The following is an 18252-nucleotide window of genomic DNA, read 5'->3' as shown; positions in this document are numbered from 1 at the left end:
ATGTAGATATTGGGATAGAGAGTACGCTTATTAAGTTTGCAGATGATACCAAACTGGGTGGGGTTGCAACTTCTTTGGAGGATAGGGACATAATTCAAAATGACCTAAGCAAGTTAGAGAAATGGTCAGAGATAAACAGGATGAAGTTTAATAAAGAGAAATGCAAAGTGCTCCACTTAGGAAGGAACAATCAGTTCCATACATACAAGATGGGAAGCGACTGTCTAGGAAGGAGCACGGCGGAAAGGGATCTAGGGGTCATAGTGGACCACAAGTTGAATATGAGTCAACAGTGTGATGCTGTTGCAAAAAAAGCAAATATGATTCTAGGTTGTATCAACAGGTGTGTTGTAAGCAAAACTCGTGAAGTCATTCTGCCGCTCTACTCTGCGCTAGTTAGGCCTCAGCTGGAGTACTGTGTCCAGTTCTGGGCGCCACATTTCAAGAAAGATGTGGAGAAATTGGAAAGGGTACAGAGAAGAGCGACAAGAATGATTAAAGGTTTAGAGAACATGACCTATGAAGCCAGGCTTCATGAACTGGGCTTGTTTAGTTTGGAAAAAAGAACATTAAGGGGGGACATGATAGCGGTTTTCAAATATCTAAAAGGGTGTCACAAGGAGGAAGGAGAAAATTTGTTCCTCTTGGTTTCTGAGGACAGGACAAGGAGTAATGGGCTTAAAGTGCAGCAAGGGAGGTTTAGATTGGACATTAGGAAAAAATTCCTAACTGTCAGGGTGGTCAAATATTGGAATAAATTGCCAAGGGAGGTGGTGGAATCTCCCTCTCTGGAGATATTTAAGAACAGATTAGATAGACATCTGTCAGGGATGGTGTAGACGGAGCTTGGTCCTGCCTTGAGGGCGGGGGGCTGGACTCGATGACCTCTCGAGGTCCCTTCCAGTCCTATGATTCTATGAATTCTTGCGTAAAAAGCCCTCTCTTCTGATGATCTACTCTAAACTTTCTTGCATGAGAACAGGCTTCTAGTGTGGACGCTCTGCAAGTTTTTGTGCAAGAACAGCCGTTCTTGTGCAAGAAGCCCGCAGTGTAGACATAGCCACAAACAATTGTGGCTAGTCTGAGCCAGTTGGGGTATGCGGAGACACTGGCACTGCAGTACTCACTCAGGCCAATCTCCCATTCCCTTTAACAAGAATTTGAATGGATGAGCATTATATTATAAGAAACCAAGGGCCTACCTATACCTGGACATTTACCAACATAGCTATTCTGGAATATTACAGTAAAATTCCCAAGTGTACCAAAGTCCTGAGTGTTTTATAATGTAATGCACTATTCTAGAATAATTATTCTGTAACAGTTATTCAGTGTTAGTCCTCACTCTGATTCTGGAAGAGTTATTTTGGCACATTTCCAAGTGTAGACAAGCCCAGTTGTAATAAAGGTCTGCTATGCTGTGCTGTTGGAGACTGCCGGAGTTTTTTTCTTTTTGCAGTTTCCAATCTTCCCCAGCAGGTGTCAGGATTTACGAATTAATTCCATGCATCGTATTTCTCAGGACAACAGTGGCCTGGCCTGGATAGTTTCCTAGAGCAGTGGTCACCAACCAGTAGATTGAGATTTACTGGTAGATTCTGGAGCCTCTGACAGTGATCCTGACTGGTTTGGCCAAAAAGATATCAAGCACTAGCATTTCAGTTGCCCTTCCATCCACCGTCCTGCTGCCTTCGAGTTGCCCCCTTGGGAGCCTCCTACTTGTTGTGCAGGGTGTGGAAGAGAGAAAGGGGGATGCTGATATCAGGCTGTCCCTCCTCCCCCCACTCCTGTATCCTATCTCCACACAGAGGGTATGTTTACACTACAGAGTTTTTTTGGAAAAACGGCCATTTTTCCGAAAAAACTTCAATTACGTCCACACTGTAATCACGTTCTTTTGAAAGAAAATCAAAAGAACAGAGGGGTTTTTCCGACATTGGTAAACCTCTTTCTACGAGAAAGAAGCCTTTTTCCAAAAGAGCTATTTGGAAAAAGGCATGTGTGGACGGGAAAGAGGGAGTTCTTTCGCAAGAAGAAAAAGGAAAAAGCACAGGTGCCCTTGTGGCCATTCCACCCATAGTAATCACAGCTTACTTGCAAGATAGCATCCATTCAGTCTGGATGTTCTCTTTCAAAAAAGCAGATAACTTTTTCGATGCACTTCAGCAGTGTGGACGCTGTCTTTCAGAAGAGCTTCTTCCGAAAGAAGCTTGCAGTCTAGATATAGCCAGAGAGATGTGGATGGAGGGAGCTTTGCAATGCAAATCTGTCACTCACACACTGTGTGTGTGTCTGTCTTTCTCAAACACCCACTGTCCTTCCCTCTCATCTCTTGACCCAATACATACATGGGGGGTTGTTTTTACTCCTTTTACTGCTTGCAAAGTGTGCTATTTTTTGTTTTTGACTGGTCTGTGCATTTCATCATTTTCATTTCTCTCTTATGCTTAAATTTTATTCTTTGAGTAGTGAGTTCTAAAATGTCAAACCAGTCGTGGCTGGAGTCATTATCCCGATGGTAACTGCTGCTCCTGGAAGTGGCTGGCATGTCCCTGCAGCCCCTGAGAGAGGCAGAGCAGGGGGGTCTCCACATGCTGTCTTTGCCTGCAGACGCCACTCCTGCACCTCCCATTGATCAGTAATGGGGAAACATGGCCAGTAGAAGCTGTGGGCTCAGTGCCTACAGATGAGGGTCAGCACATGGCACAATGGAGCCACTGCTGAACATGCCAGCTGCTTTCAGGAGGGGTGCAGGGCCAGGGCAGGAGTAAGCCTGCCCTTACCCCACTGCTCCACCACCCGGAAGCTGTCTCAGTTAAATGGTGCCCAGGCAGACCCTGCTTCCTGTATCCCTATCCCAGCCCTGAACCTCCTCCTACACCCAAACTCCTGCCTCGGACGTGAGTCTCCCTGCACCCAAACTCCTTCTCAGAGCTTGCACCCTGAAGCCTCTCCGTGATCCCAGTTCCCCACCCTGGACTAAAGCCTGAGCCCCTCCACACTCCAAACCCCTTGGCCCAAGACCAGAACCTGCATCCCAACCTCCTACCCCCGCCTGGTGCAAGTGAGTGAGGATGGGGGAGGAAGAGGAAAGGAGTGAGCAGGGGGAGGGCCTCGGAGAACAGGTGGAGGAGGAGCAGGGCCTCAAAGAAGGGGCGGGAAGGAAGTGGGGCAAAGGTATTTGGGTTTGAGGTAGATCTTACATTGCACTTAAATTGAAAAAGTGATCTTGTGGTTAAATAGGTTGGAGACCACTGTCCTAAAGATTTGGAAGAGTAAAAAAAGGATGCATGGAATAATTACTTTAAATAAGGCAGACAGAAGGAAAGAAGGAAGGAAAGAAGAGAAGAGTTTATTGTGTCAATGATGTCAAATGTTTTCTCACAAAACAAAGTATCTGTCCTTAAAAGAAAAAAACATCAATTATTATTGCAATGTACAATAGACGTAGTTAATAGCTAATAGTATGGTATTCCATACCTTCAATTGTGATGTTTTTCACCAGAACAGGTTTCACCACTTTAGATCCCATGAGAATCCCTGTTGTTCGCCAATATAATATATTTGTACCGGATTTCAAAGCTACCTGCGAGAACAAAAGTATGATACTTCACATCATCTCTCTATCGACCCTCTGCCTGCAGTTGTTCTTTTATCCCCTCGTGCGTGTCACTCATTTCAGTGACTCATTTTCCTCACACCTTTGGAGCATTTGCAGACTTTCTGGGCAACAGCTCTGTAAATCCAGGGCCGTAGGAGGCACAGATCAATAAGAAGGATGCAACAGTGCCCTCTCTATGGTGGGCAGAAGCAGCTATTATGGGAGACACCTGGCTCTGACACCTCCCTTGGCGAGATGCACTGCAAGTCCCCCTGAGCCAATAGGAAGCAGAGTGTGGGGTGGGGAGGGAAGAGTCATGTTCCCATCCCCCATCCAGCCAAACAACAGCTGGACATGCCCACCACTCCAGGAGTTGCTAAGCATTCCCCTGGTGCATCCGCTCAGTCATTTTTAACTCTACTTCTGGACTCTGTTCTGGATCTAGGATCATAATCAATGGGATTGTTTGTAAAGACACACAATTCACTTTTTAAGAAAACAGGGTCTGTATTTGAACTAGCCCTACTTTTACATGAGTTCTCTTTTATGACTTGGGGTTTTCAAGAGCGCTCAGCCTCGGCCTATCTCTGCTATGTTTGATATCAATGGGCTTACCTAGTGCTTGAGGGCACTAAAAATGTGAGCCATTTAAACTGTAGTGAAAGCAGTACAACACCGCAAGAAAAAATGTTTATGAGTAGACTAAGCCTCAGTCTGGGGGTTAATGGCTGATGAAATTTGTTCACCACAAAGAAACTCAGGGCTAGTTTACATGACTGAACACAACCTATGAAGAAACCAATTTGGTTCAATGAGTCAATCTGCGGACCTTTGGTCCAATTTCAGAGGAGCTGAATGTGCAACGCTTGCACCAATTCAGCTAAACTGTGACACAGGGCCACAAAGGGTTACACAACTAGCAGGCTAACTGACCCAAATTCAACTTTTAGAGACATATTAGTAGATAAGATTTGTGTTTTTGTGTGTTTCTATATATATTGTTAGAAGTTAACAATATAATCAAAGAGTTCCTGTCTGTCACTGTATAATTTTAATTCACAGATCAAACGGAGATATTAATATTTAAATTAACTGTAAATGTAGCCATATCACTGTTTTGATTTCTCTTTGAAGTATATAGCAAATTACCAGCAAATGGTGAGATAGGAAACTGCCTTCTGTGAATCCATGTCACTAATTAATGGTGATATTTAGGAAATCAGTTACTTCAAAGACACTATTGGGTTAAGAGGCTGCCTAGAAAATGCATAAAGGGTTCTTGAGACCTGATCCTTTCATCTTAATTCTTCTCATGCTTCATCAGGGGAAGTTTGAGCCACAAGATTGAAATCTCCAGTTTCATTCTGGAACACCCAGATATTGAACCTATAGACTCATTCTGAAAGACTTTGCAACTCTAAAGCTCACCGTCTCTGCTAAGAACTATATTCATGACTATATGTATAATTGGATAATGATATTTTAACCAACTCTCTTTCTCAATAAATTGTAGTTTCGTTAAGAAGACTTGGCTGTGTGTATTTGGATAAGATCTGAAATATCCATTCATTTGGTGGGTTAATCTGTCCGATTGGGATTGGTAGAACTTTTTTGTATGATGAACAAGACTTTCCGTGCTATTTTCATTCTATTTGACTTGGCTGGGAGAAAGTCCCTAGCTGGGCTGCTTAAAAAGAAGGATGGTTTTAGCTTCTGGGCAACTAATAAGGTATTGTAGAAGCTGTTTTGGCTTGGTATATCTAATTAGCAGAATAACCATCAGTTTTGAGGGTTGTCTGACCCCTTCTTTGCAGTTTGCCCTAACTGAACAATCTCTGTTGGGACCCCAGTCACAACTGGTTTACAAACTGCTGAGAAAAATCAGTGCAGCCTAGCCCCTAGAAATTCACTTGAAACTAAAAGGCTAGAACCTACCCTCAAATGTGCACATACAACACCAGAGGACTGCAGTCTCATTCACTTGGCGGGGAATAGTCTACATGCAAGTGAATGAGCAAGTGTTTAGGAAGATAAGGCTCAAGATTAATGGGAGCGCCCCGAGGAATTTGAATTCCCATATATCTGCCTGACTTCTTAAAGGACCTGATTCAGTGCAGTCAGTGGGAAGGCCTGCATAGACAGACAGGCTTTGGATCTGGCCTTTTGAACATGCATCCGTTTAGAGCGTGTATCACTTGCTCCTCAGAAAAGCTGTGCTCTTCTCATTGAATTCACAGGACGCAGCCCTCCCTTGCTCACATATAGGAATCAATCATTATAAATGAACATAAGAGAAGCTCTGTGGTGTGATACTTAGCACTTACGGAATGAAAACGCCATTCGCCATTGTCTGTTAATTTCACCCATTTGTCGGCTGTGGAGTCCATCTCTTTGCACTGATCATTTTGAATCTGTCAATTAAAAACAGTAGCCACAATGAGACACCAGGCTAACAGGCTGAGGCAGGATGCACCACATGAGAATGTCTATAGACCAATGGCAAGGTGATTCTGTTTTCTATCACCACCACACTCTGAGAGGGCTTCCAAATACAGGGCTAAATTCCGTCTTCTGCCTGAGGAGAAGGGATTGGACCAGGGATGTGCCACCTCTCAGCTGAGTGCCTTAGCCACTGAGCTGAAAATACAAAAGAGATTCTCCTCCTCATGCTTCTGCTTTGTGTAGACATAAGTGGCGTCTGAGCCTACTTAACAAGTCAGCTCACACTCGGGGATATTCTGATGTGGGTCTCTCTCCAGCTCACCCAGTGAAGTTGTTCCACTTACACTGATTAATTAAATATTAACTGAGAAAGTGCAAGAATCCCTGGGTAGGCAAGCAGTGAAAGCACCAATCAGAGAAGCAGCACATCCTTTTTCCAATCCTTTCCCCTGTTCAGCCAGAGCAGGATTTGAACCTCAGGTCTCCTCCTGCCACTCCCCCAGAGAGTAGCTTAGCCTCCTGAAGCATGTCTTGCTGCTGCTATTTTGGGTAGAGTTAGGGGTGCTCTGAGCATACCTTTAGATCAGGCTCTATAGGTGAATGAGGGAAGGAATGCCTATTTTTCCCTGGTTTGCGGCTCACGCAAGGGTTAGGTGAGAGACAGGAATCCAGACACCTAGAGTGGGACAGCAGTGCATGTGCCCAGAGGCACCAACAAGGACATTAAGAGAACTTCTACTGCAAAGCAATAGGTGCTGAATGAGTTTAGTATCAACAGGGTTGGGTGGCAGCTAAGCAGGGACTTTGTGCATGATAGCGGAGCCCAAAAGAAGGCACTTAAAAATGGGGATTAGGACCTAAATAGTGTACTTTTGTGCATCTGGGCCAATGTGTCTCTGTGCCTCGGTTTCCCCATCTTTAAAATGATGTTAATGGGACTGCCCTACCTCATAGGGATGTGGGAGTTTAAACACATGAAAAGATCATAAGGTATTTAGGTACTGGGGGCCATATACATCTTTAAGACAGATAGAGTTTATACCTAAATTCTAGGCAGGTGCTGATGAAAGATGAATAATATTTACTTAACCCTGCATTCTGGGGAAAAAGTGCATTCTTAAAACCTTATTACATATGGAACCTTAAACAGTAGAGCATCAGGATGAAAATCTAGCTGCCAAGTTACAATTATTTGGTTAACAGCTTTTAAAATGATAGCCTGCTAATTGATATAGAAAGAGGGGATGGCAAACCTAAAGAAGTGAACAATCATCAGTGTTAAGTTGATAAGAGCAAATAATAAGTGGGAAGCAGCTTTTAGACCTAGCGCTCAAACATTTTTGCTTTTGTATAAGAGAAAAATCAATCATTAGTCAAGAAACCACAGGGAAAATCTACTATATGCATCTGGCAGTAAAAGCACATTTTGCTGCTTACTTCTTATGAACCAGGTACGACCTATGATAAAAAGTGAAAGAGGTTTAATAATACAGTATGCACTTTCTATTATCAAAGTGCAGTAGATTTTATTGAAGCAGCAGACACAGCAATAAAGTGCCTCAAGTTATTTTTGTCTTCCTTTCTTATCCCTTACGAAGGGCAGTGGTGCTTTGCACTTAAATAGAGAGGCTCTCAACCCAGCATCTCAGAATACTGTACAAATATTAATTAAGGCCTAGCACCACTGTGACAGTGCTTTGCAGACGGCAATGACTCATCTGCCAGAGAACACAAGGGGGGAGGTGGACAATTTCCAGCACACTTATTGTGAACTGCAGTCTCTCTCTGTTTTAGGTCCTCATTTGCCCTCTTTCTCAACATTCAGCAGCAAATGCAACACTGACAAGCAAAGCAAGATAGCTCAGGATGGAATCTTTCAGAGCCCTTAACTGACTTGTAAGTCCCACTGAAAATCAATAGGATCTGTGCTCCTAAAACTTCTTATCATTATTAATTTTTATTTGGATTACCATAGCTCCTAGGAGTCACAATCATAGACTAGGCACTGTGCTAAATGCTGTACAAATATAGAACAAAAAGATGTTCCCTGTCCACAAGGAGCTTAGAATGTAAGAGAGAACAGACAGACAAGTAAACAATGAGATTGTCTTGGTCAGCATGATAGGCTGTCTCTGAAAGTTGTCAAGTTTTTTGTGGGTGTCATAGCAAAGGAGAGTTTTAAGGTGGGATCTGAAGGTGGATAAGGAGTTAGCTTTGTGGCTGTTGACAGGGAGCATCTCCCAAACAGGAGAGGACACATGGGAGAAAGCACAAAAGGTACATGACTGAGGAAAATGCCAAGTGGACAATGAAAGCTGTGTTGGGCTCTTTTGAAAGTCCCAATCGCAAGCCTCAGAAATAGCTCACTTTTCATCCTTCTCTCTGCATGATAGTGACACAGACTGAGCCTTTCCCAAAGATGGACACCAAGATTTGCAAAGATGACTAGTGATTTTCAGTGCCCTGCTTGAAACACCTTTCAGAGGAAGCAGGTTCTCAGCTCTTTCTGAAAATCAGACCCCTTATAGGTGTCTCAAATCAGACAACCAAAAACCAAGGCTTCCATAATCACTAGCCATTTCTGAAACTTTTGGCTTAAGCTGCCACCTATGAGATTGGGATTCTCAATTCCTGAATGTCATAAGGACATTCACATATGCAGATTCACATAACTCACAACATAAACAATGCTACACAAACAAGCCAAACTAGATTACATTTGTTTTAGCATTGGCTGAACAAGAAGTAGGACTGTGTGGATTTGTAGGCTTTAAAGTTTTACATAACCACACTTGAAAACAATGTAACAAAAAAATCTACATTTGTAAAGTGCACTTTCCCAAGAAAGAGATTGCACTACAGTACTTGGATGAGGTGAATTGAAAAATACTATTTATTTTGTTTATCTTTTTATAGTGCAAATATTTGAATTAAAAAATAATATAAAGTGAGTTCTGTGTTGTAACTAAAATTAATATATTTGAAAATTCTCAGAGGGGTAACTATGTCAGTCTGTAGTAGTCCTGTGGCACCTTAGAGAATAACAAAAAATATATATAGTATCATGAGATTTCATGGGCAAAACCCACTTCCTCAGAAGAGATGGAACCTGGAGTAGAAATGACAGGAACCCAAGAATTTATCATAGAAAAAGAAGAGTGGGGGAAGGTACCTGTCAATTGGAGGCTAACTGAGTGTGCTGGAAAGCTCCCATACTTAGTTTTTTATGTAAATGAGGTATTAAATGCACAGAAGGTTGGCTTTATAATGTGCAGTTCAGTTCAAGCCTAGGGAGAGTGTGTCAAATTTGCATATGAAGGTCAATTCCGCACTCTCTCTCTCTCTCTGTAATTGGCCTCTGAAATTTCTTTGTAGAAGAACGGCTACTTTTAAATCCATTAATGAGTGCCCAAGCAGGTTAAAATGTTCCCCTACAGGTTTATGTGTTACCATTTCTGATGTCAGACTTGTGTTCTTTGTTGTAGAAACTGCCCAGTTTGGCCAATATACATGGCAGAGGGGTACTGCTGACACCTGATGGCATAGATCACATTAGAGGATAGTTTTATGAGCCCCTGATATTGTGGTTTATGTGCTTAGGTCCTGTGATGGTGTCACTTGTATAGATGTGTGGACAGAGTTGGCAACACAATAAACCCCATTGCCAGATGGCATGCCACTGACAGAACTGGGCAAACTATAGGCAACCTGGATGAATGAAATGCAAATAGTAAAGTGGAAGCATAAATGGTAGAGAAGAAATGAGATTTTTAAAATATGTTCAGATTTAATAAGCCAAAGAGACATTAATAACATGGATGAGGAGAAAATAAAATTGATTCCAAAATACATCTTTATCTGGAACATATCTCTTTACTTTGAGGTTAAATTTGGAATATAAAAGCCTTACAAAAAACTCAAAGAAGATGTTGTTGTCAATATACTGGTATTCAAAGAAGACAGAACCAGACTTCTTCAGATGTACAGCATAGATCAGAGAAACAGTGCAGTCATCTCTGTTTGACTCTATGTAATTCCCATGAGGAGTCCACGAAGAGCTGGATAAACAAACCAAGGTTTATTTTACATCACAGACAGCCTAACCACATTTATAACATTCTTATTTAAAAATATATATTCGTCAGCAAAGGATGCAAACTTTAGTTTCCCACATATTTTTCACAGGTTACCTTTTGGAAATCCAAATTCTGAATGGGGCAAAAGCATGTTGTTTCCTGAAACTTCCAATGCATCCTAACTGGGAAGGCTTTCATACCACTTGTCTAGGATACAGGAGGGACATAGTCTTAAGAACAGGCCTTCTGCAATCAGCATGGATCATGCAGGGTGTAAGAGTAGCTTTAAGCTATCTTTACTTCTCTATAATCTTGGAGCCACTCAGGCACAAGTGAAAGCAGCTCAGGGCTGATCCAAGTTTCTCTGGGTGTTAATGATGTCTAATAGGCCTTTATGACAGCAAGGGATTGGTTGACAGTAGAGACTACCTAGCCTGTCCGGTCATGCCCCTCTGCTAGTCCTACACCACCTGAAGAGTCCCCCCGTACAGAGAAAGGCTCAGGTAGATGATGAAGCTGACTTCGTGCAAGTGGATCAGTAGGATCAAATAGGTTCCTTTTGATTTATCCTTTAGTTTCAACCATTCAAAATTGCCAAAGTGTGATTTTTGGCAATGTGCAGAGATTGCTTTTATATACTTTTCTATACTTACACAGCCTAGCATGCTTAATTGTCCCATGTTATCCAGCTAATGGCATTGCCAAGTTCCAAGAGCCTCCACTAACACATAACCAGCATTCCACGCTGAGGGGCAGAGTTTACCCATCACCACCTACTGTGATAATTCCAGGTTAGTATGCTATTGGAGCAGCTGGTTCCCACAACAAACTATAGGCTTGATCCATAGCCCATTGAAATCCATGAGCATTAAACCAGCCCCTTCACTGGTGTGGCCACAGACCAACCCAGACGCCTCTTACTTGTTACAGCTGTCTGCTTTATTCTCCGCTGATTCAACAGCAGTGTCCATGAAAGTGGCTACATTGGAGAATCCTGCTGGCAGCTCATCCCATTCATCAAACTTGATCCCACTGCCCAAGGAATACGTCCCCTCAGCACATTTACTGCACACTTGATTCTTCATTTCGAGGTATTCACCGGAAGCACAAGAAAAAGCTGTGAAGACAATCATTTACATCTGATTAACCATAAAGGCAATTAGCAGCAGCAGTTAGCTGTCACTAAAGAAACCAGTCATGAAAGTCCCAGCCATGAAAATCAGGAACACGATGAATCAGTTCAGAAAACCACTGTAAAACTCGGCTTCTGTTTTTCTACTTAACCGACAGCACTGGATAGCCCCATCTCAAGTCACAGCAATTGATCTGATTGTCTCCATTAGCAAAGAGGAATTTTTTAAAAATCGACACCTACAGACTGCATGTGTAGCTTGCCTATGGAAAAACATGTTTATGTCACTGTTATTACAGTCAGCGTCATCACCTGCCTAATTCCTTTCACCCACCAGTTGCATCTTGTGTTGGACTAAGCTTGCAAGCTCTTTGGAACAGCACCTGCCTTTTGTTGATGTCTGTATAATATAAAATAGGGTGGGCCTTTACTGTGAATGCTGTTATTTTTATTCTATCAAACATAAATTTCATCTATGTGTAGACTAAATACAGTATCTCAATATATGTAACAAATAACAACAATTTAATGGCCAAGGTCTCCATTTTTTCCCCACCCATGATTCCAAAACCACCAACTTTACTCTCCCACTATCTAGGTATTTATATGGCCATCATCACTGTGGTATCCAAACATCTCTCAATAATTAATTAATATTGTACACACAGCACTCCTAACCAAGTAACTCACTCAAGGTTACAATGGAAATGGCTGAGCTAGGAACTGAACCCACAATTCCTGAGTACCAGTCCAGTGCACGATCCACTACTAGACCATCTTCCAATATAGCTATTTCCTTCCATGATTTAATATAGCTGTTCCAGTCCCCATCGCTGTACCTTTGCTGCCCCCTGTGGTCATTCTACAATATAACTCCCTCCTACCAGACCCCCTCCCTTTCCATTTTATCAGAAACAATGAAATTCCAGGCACATCCCATTGTCTTGGCACAATCAAAGCCTTACATTGCTTTAAGTTATGATAAGAGAAAGCTGTGTACCAAATTTAGTGCTCCGAGCTCTTACTGTTTAGGAGCAGTTCTTGAACAAATGGACTCACAGACAGACAGATAGATGCACATTTCTAAAATATATAGTAAGATGCAATTAATTATTACTATGATTTATATCTCCACTCTTTAAAAATATATGATGAGGCACCATAGCCAAGTGGAGGAATTCCCAAGCTAATCCACCAATGGCCCCCAAACCATCCACTTTTGCCTTCTGCAATCTCCAACCCATTCATTCGTTCATGGACTAATGGATTTTGCAAGCCCCATCCTATGTGATTAGTAAAGCACCATTTATACTCATGGAGCCAGAGCCTCATCTAATGTAAACTGGCATAAATCAATTCAAACCAGCCAAGGATGTAATACGTGATATTGTATACATGTACTGATGTTTATCTAACAGCAGAAGAATCTGTTGGATGTAAAACACTCTGAGAAAAGAGTGATATAGTAGCAGAAATTGCAGGTCCTATTCAAATCCAGCTAAGCCTGAATTTCAAGTTCCTACTCAGGTATGACACACAACCAGCATTCCTTTGTGTAAATCATACTTGACTGGCCCCGCTAGAAGGTACTAGATGAAAGATCAATAGACGGGACAAATTCTCCTCTCCGTAACATTGGTGCAACCTCCATAAATTTAAAAAAACCACTGTATCCAATCTCATACCATACTCACGAAATGAACAGGAATCTATTTAGGTCTCAAAGTAGGAAAGAATCCCTTTTCAGGAAGGGGGCTGGACTTTAAACAAATGTTTAAATGCCACTGAAATGGTATTTAAAACACAGGGTTTTGTTAAAAAATAAATGGAGAATACTGCTACACCACATTCCAAATTTGTGAACTTCAAACAGGGGATTGGTTTCCAAGAGAAAGTCACTGCCAAACTGACAGTATGGCAAGCCTCAGAGCCTCTTGTTTGGCTTCTAATGGAAGGGACCAGAGAGGACTGAGCTAATTGAGTTAGTTTTGTTCAATTCCTTCTGCTCTGATAATTTCAAATGAGGGGAAAGGAAAAATCATTGCAACCTTTTGAAAGAGGAACAGCCTCAATGACAAGGCAGACTGCTGTCCAGGAGGCTCGAGCTCAAACACTGACCTTCAGCACTAGAGACAAAGACCACTGGAAAGTGTTGTGTCCATCCCACCCCACGAGGCCCAGAGGGAGACCATTCCCCCTTGCTGCTGTGTCTCTAAAGACTAACATAAAAGAGAATTAGCAGCCTCGGAGGCCCTGGGGAGGGGGAAGCATCAAACAGTCTAGGGTTTCAGACAGGGCAGTGCAGCAGTAGTCCAGGGCAACAACAGTCAGCCCGTCTTGCCTCAGGCAGATGCTTAAGATGGGGAGGTAGAGGTGGCCACCCAAGGAGTGTGAGAGCAGCAGGGCGGCTTGGGGACCGGGGCAAACCCTACTCCATGGGTCCCCAAGAGTGCTGGAGGGCTCCACACGCTGACCAGGATTCTGGTCACAGACCGATTATTGTCTGGTGCCCCTGGGATACTTCCTATGATCCTCTCACTGGGTACTTTCAGCTCATGGGGGTCCTCTGTTTCCTCAGGTTACACAGCTAGCAGCAATCCCAGCAACTCTTCAGCATCCTTGTCGACTGGCAGCTCTGGCAGTCCCTTTAGACCCTCAGCTCTGCAGAGGTCCCCCTTGGGCACAACCCCCAGCAGTGGGTTGGAGGGGGGCTGTCTCCTTTGCTGACACCAGCCCAACTGAGCTAAAAAGCCTGCCTGCCTTTTATACTTTCTGTCCTGCTCTACTGTGTCTTATGGGATGGACATGATTTCCTGGCTCTGACCTGGCCTGGTCCCCATCCTCCAGGCATGACAAGAGGCCACCCTTGCATGTTCCTTCCCAGCATGATGCTGTATCCTAAATGCAAAAGACTAGAGGCTAAGGTACCCGCACTGGTGTCCTTCATGACCTGTTGCCAGTTTAAGGATGTGTGGTCTTTCACTATGATGGAAGACCTGCCCACAAGATAATGGAGAGCTTCTATCACTCACTTAACAGCTAGAGCTTCTTTCTCAATGATGGAATAGTTGTGTTTCTGTGGGAATAGCTTCTGGGTGATGTAGAAGTCTGGATATTCCTCCCATAGATGTTCTGGGAGAAGAGAGCATCAAGTCCTACCACTGACAAGTCCTTCACGCTTGTTTGCGGCCCGCGTTGCAATGTGTGTTGTCATGGGGCTCAACATGTGACCTGTGGGTGGGATCCTTTCAACATGACCTCCACTGGGAACATGCTCCTCAATGGCAAGGAGTCTCCCAGGTGGAGTGAGCACTGAAAGACACAAGTGGATGGGCTGGCTGGAACAGATGGGTACAGGGTGTTGGCGTTTTTAGTCCCAGAGAAGAGGTACTGGGAGCACCGGGGCATTGTGGGAAGTGCTTTGTATTCATGCCCATCAGTGTGAAAGAAGCTATTTGCATATATATTTGCACGAATATGCAACCACACTTAAGTTGCGGCCCTCGGCATGTGCTCTCGGGGCTTCCAAAGTTGAGTAGACCTGGTCTAGATCTTCCCAACTAGGGGAGTGCATCTTATCTTGCCTGAGGGTGTAATCAATGTATGTGGTCTCTTGCTCTCTTCTTAGGGTTTGCAGTCAGTTGTGGCTCCTGGAGGGTCCCTAAAATGGTTGCCACCTGATTCAGGTGGTCCTCCCAGTAGTGACTGTAGATCACTATGTCATAGAATTAGGCCACAACATACTCAATATGAGGCTGCAGCAGATGATCCATCAGCCTAGTGTAGAAGATTGCATGGGCTCCATGAAGGCTGAAGGGCATGCTGGTAAACTGGTAGAGACTGCTGAGTGTAGCAAAGGCCATCTTTTCTTTGACCCAGGTTCCAGGGGTTACTAGCATATCCCCCTGGTCAAATCCAAGGTGGTGATGTAGCAGGTCTCTGAATCAATCAAGTAGCTCATCAATCCAGGGCACTGGACATGGGCTGAATTTAGAGATAGTGTTGATCCTCCAGAAATGACTGCAGAATAGGAGGTTCCCATCTCGTTTGGGAACCAGCACTCTGGAACTGCACTACTCACTTTGTGGCTTCTCAGCGTCCCGTAACTCTGCATTGCCTAGTCTTCCTGCTCTACCACATCCTGCATGTGACGTGGGAGAGGTCTCATTACCTCACGAGCCACTTCCCCGGATTGGTCTGGATACTCTGCCAGACCAGGGTGGTCTGTCCACACAATGCTGCAAAGACTTGGGAAAGGCCTCCAGCAGCCACTGGTCTGTTTCTGCTGCTCTTTCATAGGGAGGTTGTCACACTGGGGTGAGGTTGGCAATAGTGGGTAGGGGAACCTGGACCCATCCTGCTCCACCAAGGCTCAGGCCAGAGCCCCCACACTGGAATTCCACCAGCAGGGATTCCACCACAACTCACTGCCCAGTATTCTGGCCACACAACTGTATTGTCCGGTGTCCCTGGGCTGCTTCCTATGATCCTCTTTCTAGGTACCTTTAGTTCCTAGGGGTCCTCCATCTCCCCGGGGTACATAGCTAGTAGCAGTCCCAGTGGTTCTCTGATGTCCTTGTTGGCTGGCAGTTCCTCCAGGTCGTTGGTGCTGCAGAGGTGCAAGCCCGAACAGCGGGCAGGAGGCAACTGCCTCCTTTGCTGGCTATGGCCCACCTTTTATACTTCCTGTACCTCCCCACTATTTTGAGCAGAGTGTGCGTGGCTTGCCTGGCCACACCCACTCTGGAGTGGATGGTGGTTCCTTTAATCAGGCCCACAAGAAGGCTATGCCCCCTTGCTGCACCCACTCTAATTATGTTTCCGAATTGCCTAGCTTATATTGGCCATATCGTACATTACTCCACAGGAGGCTGCTCTTCCTGTCAAAACACATATGTCTGCAAGCAAAACTAGCTCTGAGCAGGCCAGCTGCTTGCCAGGTTCAATTAGAGGCTGAATGTGGCTAATGGCAAAGTGAACTGCTTCTGACATTGGAACAGCTGCATAACTTGAGTTTATTCCAGTCAGTACCGAGCAGCAATGGGGTGGGAGGGCTGGGATGAGAAGCACATTGCTGTAGAAGCATTTGTGTGATGAGCAGAGCTATGGTCTTATCGCATGCAGTCGTTAACAACAAAGGAGAACCAAAAAAAAGCCACCTTATTTGAATCTAAGCCACATGTGTCCAATGCAGGAGTTCCTTTTAAATCTATTGTCTCCCAGACCGCTGTTATGGTTATGGGATTATTTTGATGGTGGGCGGGGTTTGACAGAACCCTGAACGTTTTGTAGAGACGACATCCTCAAACTCTTGGCCCATGCGACACCTGCTAGTGGTCCACAAAGAGATAATGAATTGGTTGTAGTTGCTGGCTCTTCTTGTCCAAGCTGCTAAAAAATTCACTAAAATACAGATAGATGTACACTTAGTGCTTTCTTCTTTTACTTGTTCATGTGAATTGCAGCAGTTGCCACAACAATGTAACATAAGCATGAATGAAGTGTCCACAAGATAATCGCACTGTTAAGTTGGGGGGTAAAATTTTCAAAAGCGTTCAAGAGGCTTAGGAGCTGAATTCCAGTTTTCAAAAGTGACAGGCATTGAGGAGACTAAGGGTGCATCTACACTGTACCCGTAGGTCAAAATAAGATATACAATTTGAGCTATGTAAATTGCGTTTTTTATTTCAATCTAATTTCAAAATAAAGCGCTATTCCAAAATGTCCCTTAACCCTCGTGGAATGAGAGTTAAGGGATGCCGGATTAGCACGCCTGTTATTTCAACATTTGTTTAGAAATAATGAGAGCTTTTTAAGATATGGAATAGCTAGAGGTAGCCTAAATGTGAACTTTCAATATGACTGAGATGCCTCAATTCCTTTCAAAATCTGGGCTCTAAAGCTACGTCTACACTGTGGGGGTTTTCCGGAGGTAATCCTGGAAAAACTCTGCTGCATCTAGGGAACGCGTCTGCTCTTCTGTTTTTTTCTGTGGACGTGCAAACGAGCTCTTTTGGAAGCCCTGTCTTCCTCATTTCATGAGGAAGAAAGGATCTTCCGAAAGAGGGGGTGTCATGGCTCCTTCCTCACTCTGGCATGATAAATGCAGAAGTGGGGCCAGCAAGTGTACCTCAAAGCCTTATCTACCAGGCTTTGGTATAAAACTTCCCCCAAAATCTTAAAAACCTAGATCTTGGGAATAAAACTTCCGCTGCCACCACCCAAATGTTGATAAAGAAATCAGGGGAAAGATCATTTGGGAAATCTCACCCCTAAAATAAAAATCAGGGCACACAATTAACCACTTCCAGGTTAATAAAAGGAAAAGAAAGGACTTTTATTATTACAACAATATTCCTGTTGCAAGTATAATGACTAGATAGGAAGGTAACAAAATATACTCATGGAGAAACTCCATGGGCCTAGAACTTAGTTACAAAGAAAAACCAAAACATCTTTTAAACAGTGCCAGATCTCAGATCCCAACCCTTAAAACAATAAAGCCTAACAAAACTACCTAAACTTTACCCTACTCTCAGAAAATGAAGAATGGTGTCTTGGAGAGAGAGAGAGACATGCTTGTCCCTCTCTGTAGCTGCAGGGAACACACCCAGAGAGACAAAAGGGAGAAAAGAAAAACCCAAATTCCTTTGTCCCAGTTTGAAAGTCCCACCTACATTCCTACTGGTCACTCCACCTGGCTAGGTGTAGTTAACCCCTTAATCCCCAGGCTGCTGGGTAACCCTCATAATCATGACAGGGGGATTTTCCGAAATTTGGCCCAGTGTAGACGGGCCAAATTTCAGAAAAGCCTCTTCTGAAAAAAATATCGGAAAAAGCTACGCAAAATGCAGAGCGTGTTTTGCGTAGTTTTTTCTGACAAAAAAAAAACGCAGTCTAGACCTAGCCTAAGTACTGAAGTCACTTTTAAAAATGTGAATTCAGCTCCAAAGCCACTTAGATGCTTTTGAAAATTTTACCCATGGTTCACACTGTGCAAA

General features: G+C 43.7%; 1 protein-coding gene across 1 annotated transcript in view; it reads right to left on the bottom strand.

Moving 5' to 3' along the window:
* The window catches only part of ELAPOR2 (endosome-lysosome associated apoptosis and autophagy regulator family member 2), a 153335-nt gene that overhangs the window by 54900 nt on the left and 80183 nt on the right, over positions 1–18252 (bottom strand). Inside the window, exons 3-6 of the mRNA XM_075926150.2 lie at positions 11041–11236; positions 9954–10101; positions 5926–6012; positions 3481–3586 (exon numbers count right to left, since the gene is read on the bottom strand). Of these exons, the coding sequence (XP_075782265.2) occupies positions 3481–3586; positions 5926–6012; positions 9954–10101; positions 11041–11236 (537 nt within the window). The remainder of the gene's footprint in view (positions 1–3480; positions 3587–5925; positions 6013–9953; positions 10102–11040; positions 11237–18252) is intronic.

The sequence above is a fragment of the Pelodiscus sinensis genome, chromosome 1 (assembly GCF_052426305.1).
Source record: "Pelodiscus sinensis isolate ZL-2025 chromosome 1, ASM5242630v1, whole genome shotgun sequence".
Lineage (NCBI taxonomy): Eukaryota > Metazoa > Chordata > Testudines > Trionychidae > Pelodiscus > Pelodiscus sinensis.
The sequence above is the reverse complement of the archived record's forward strand: the minus strand, read 5'-3'. Positions and strand labels throughout refer to the sequence as shown.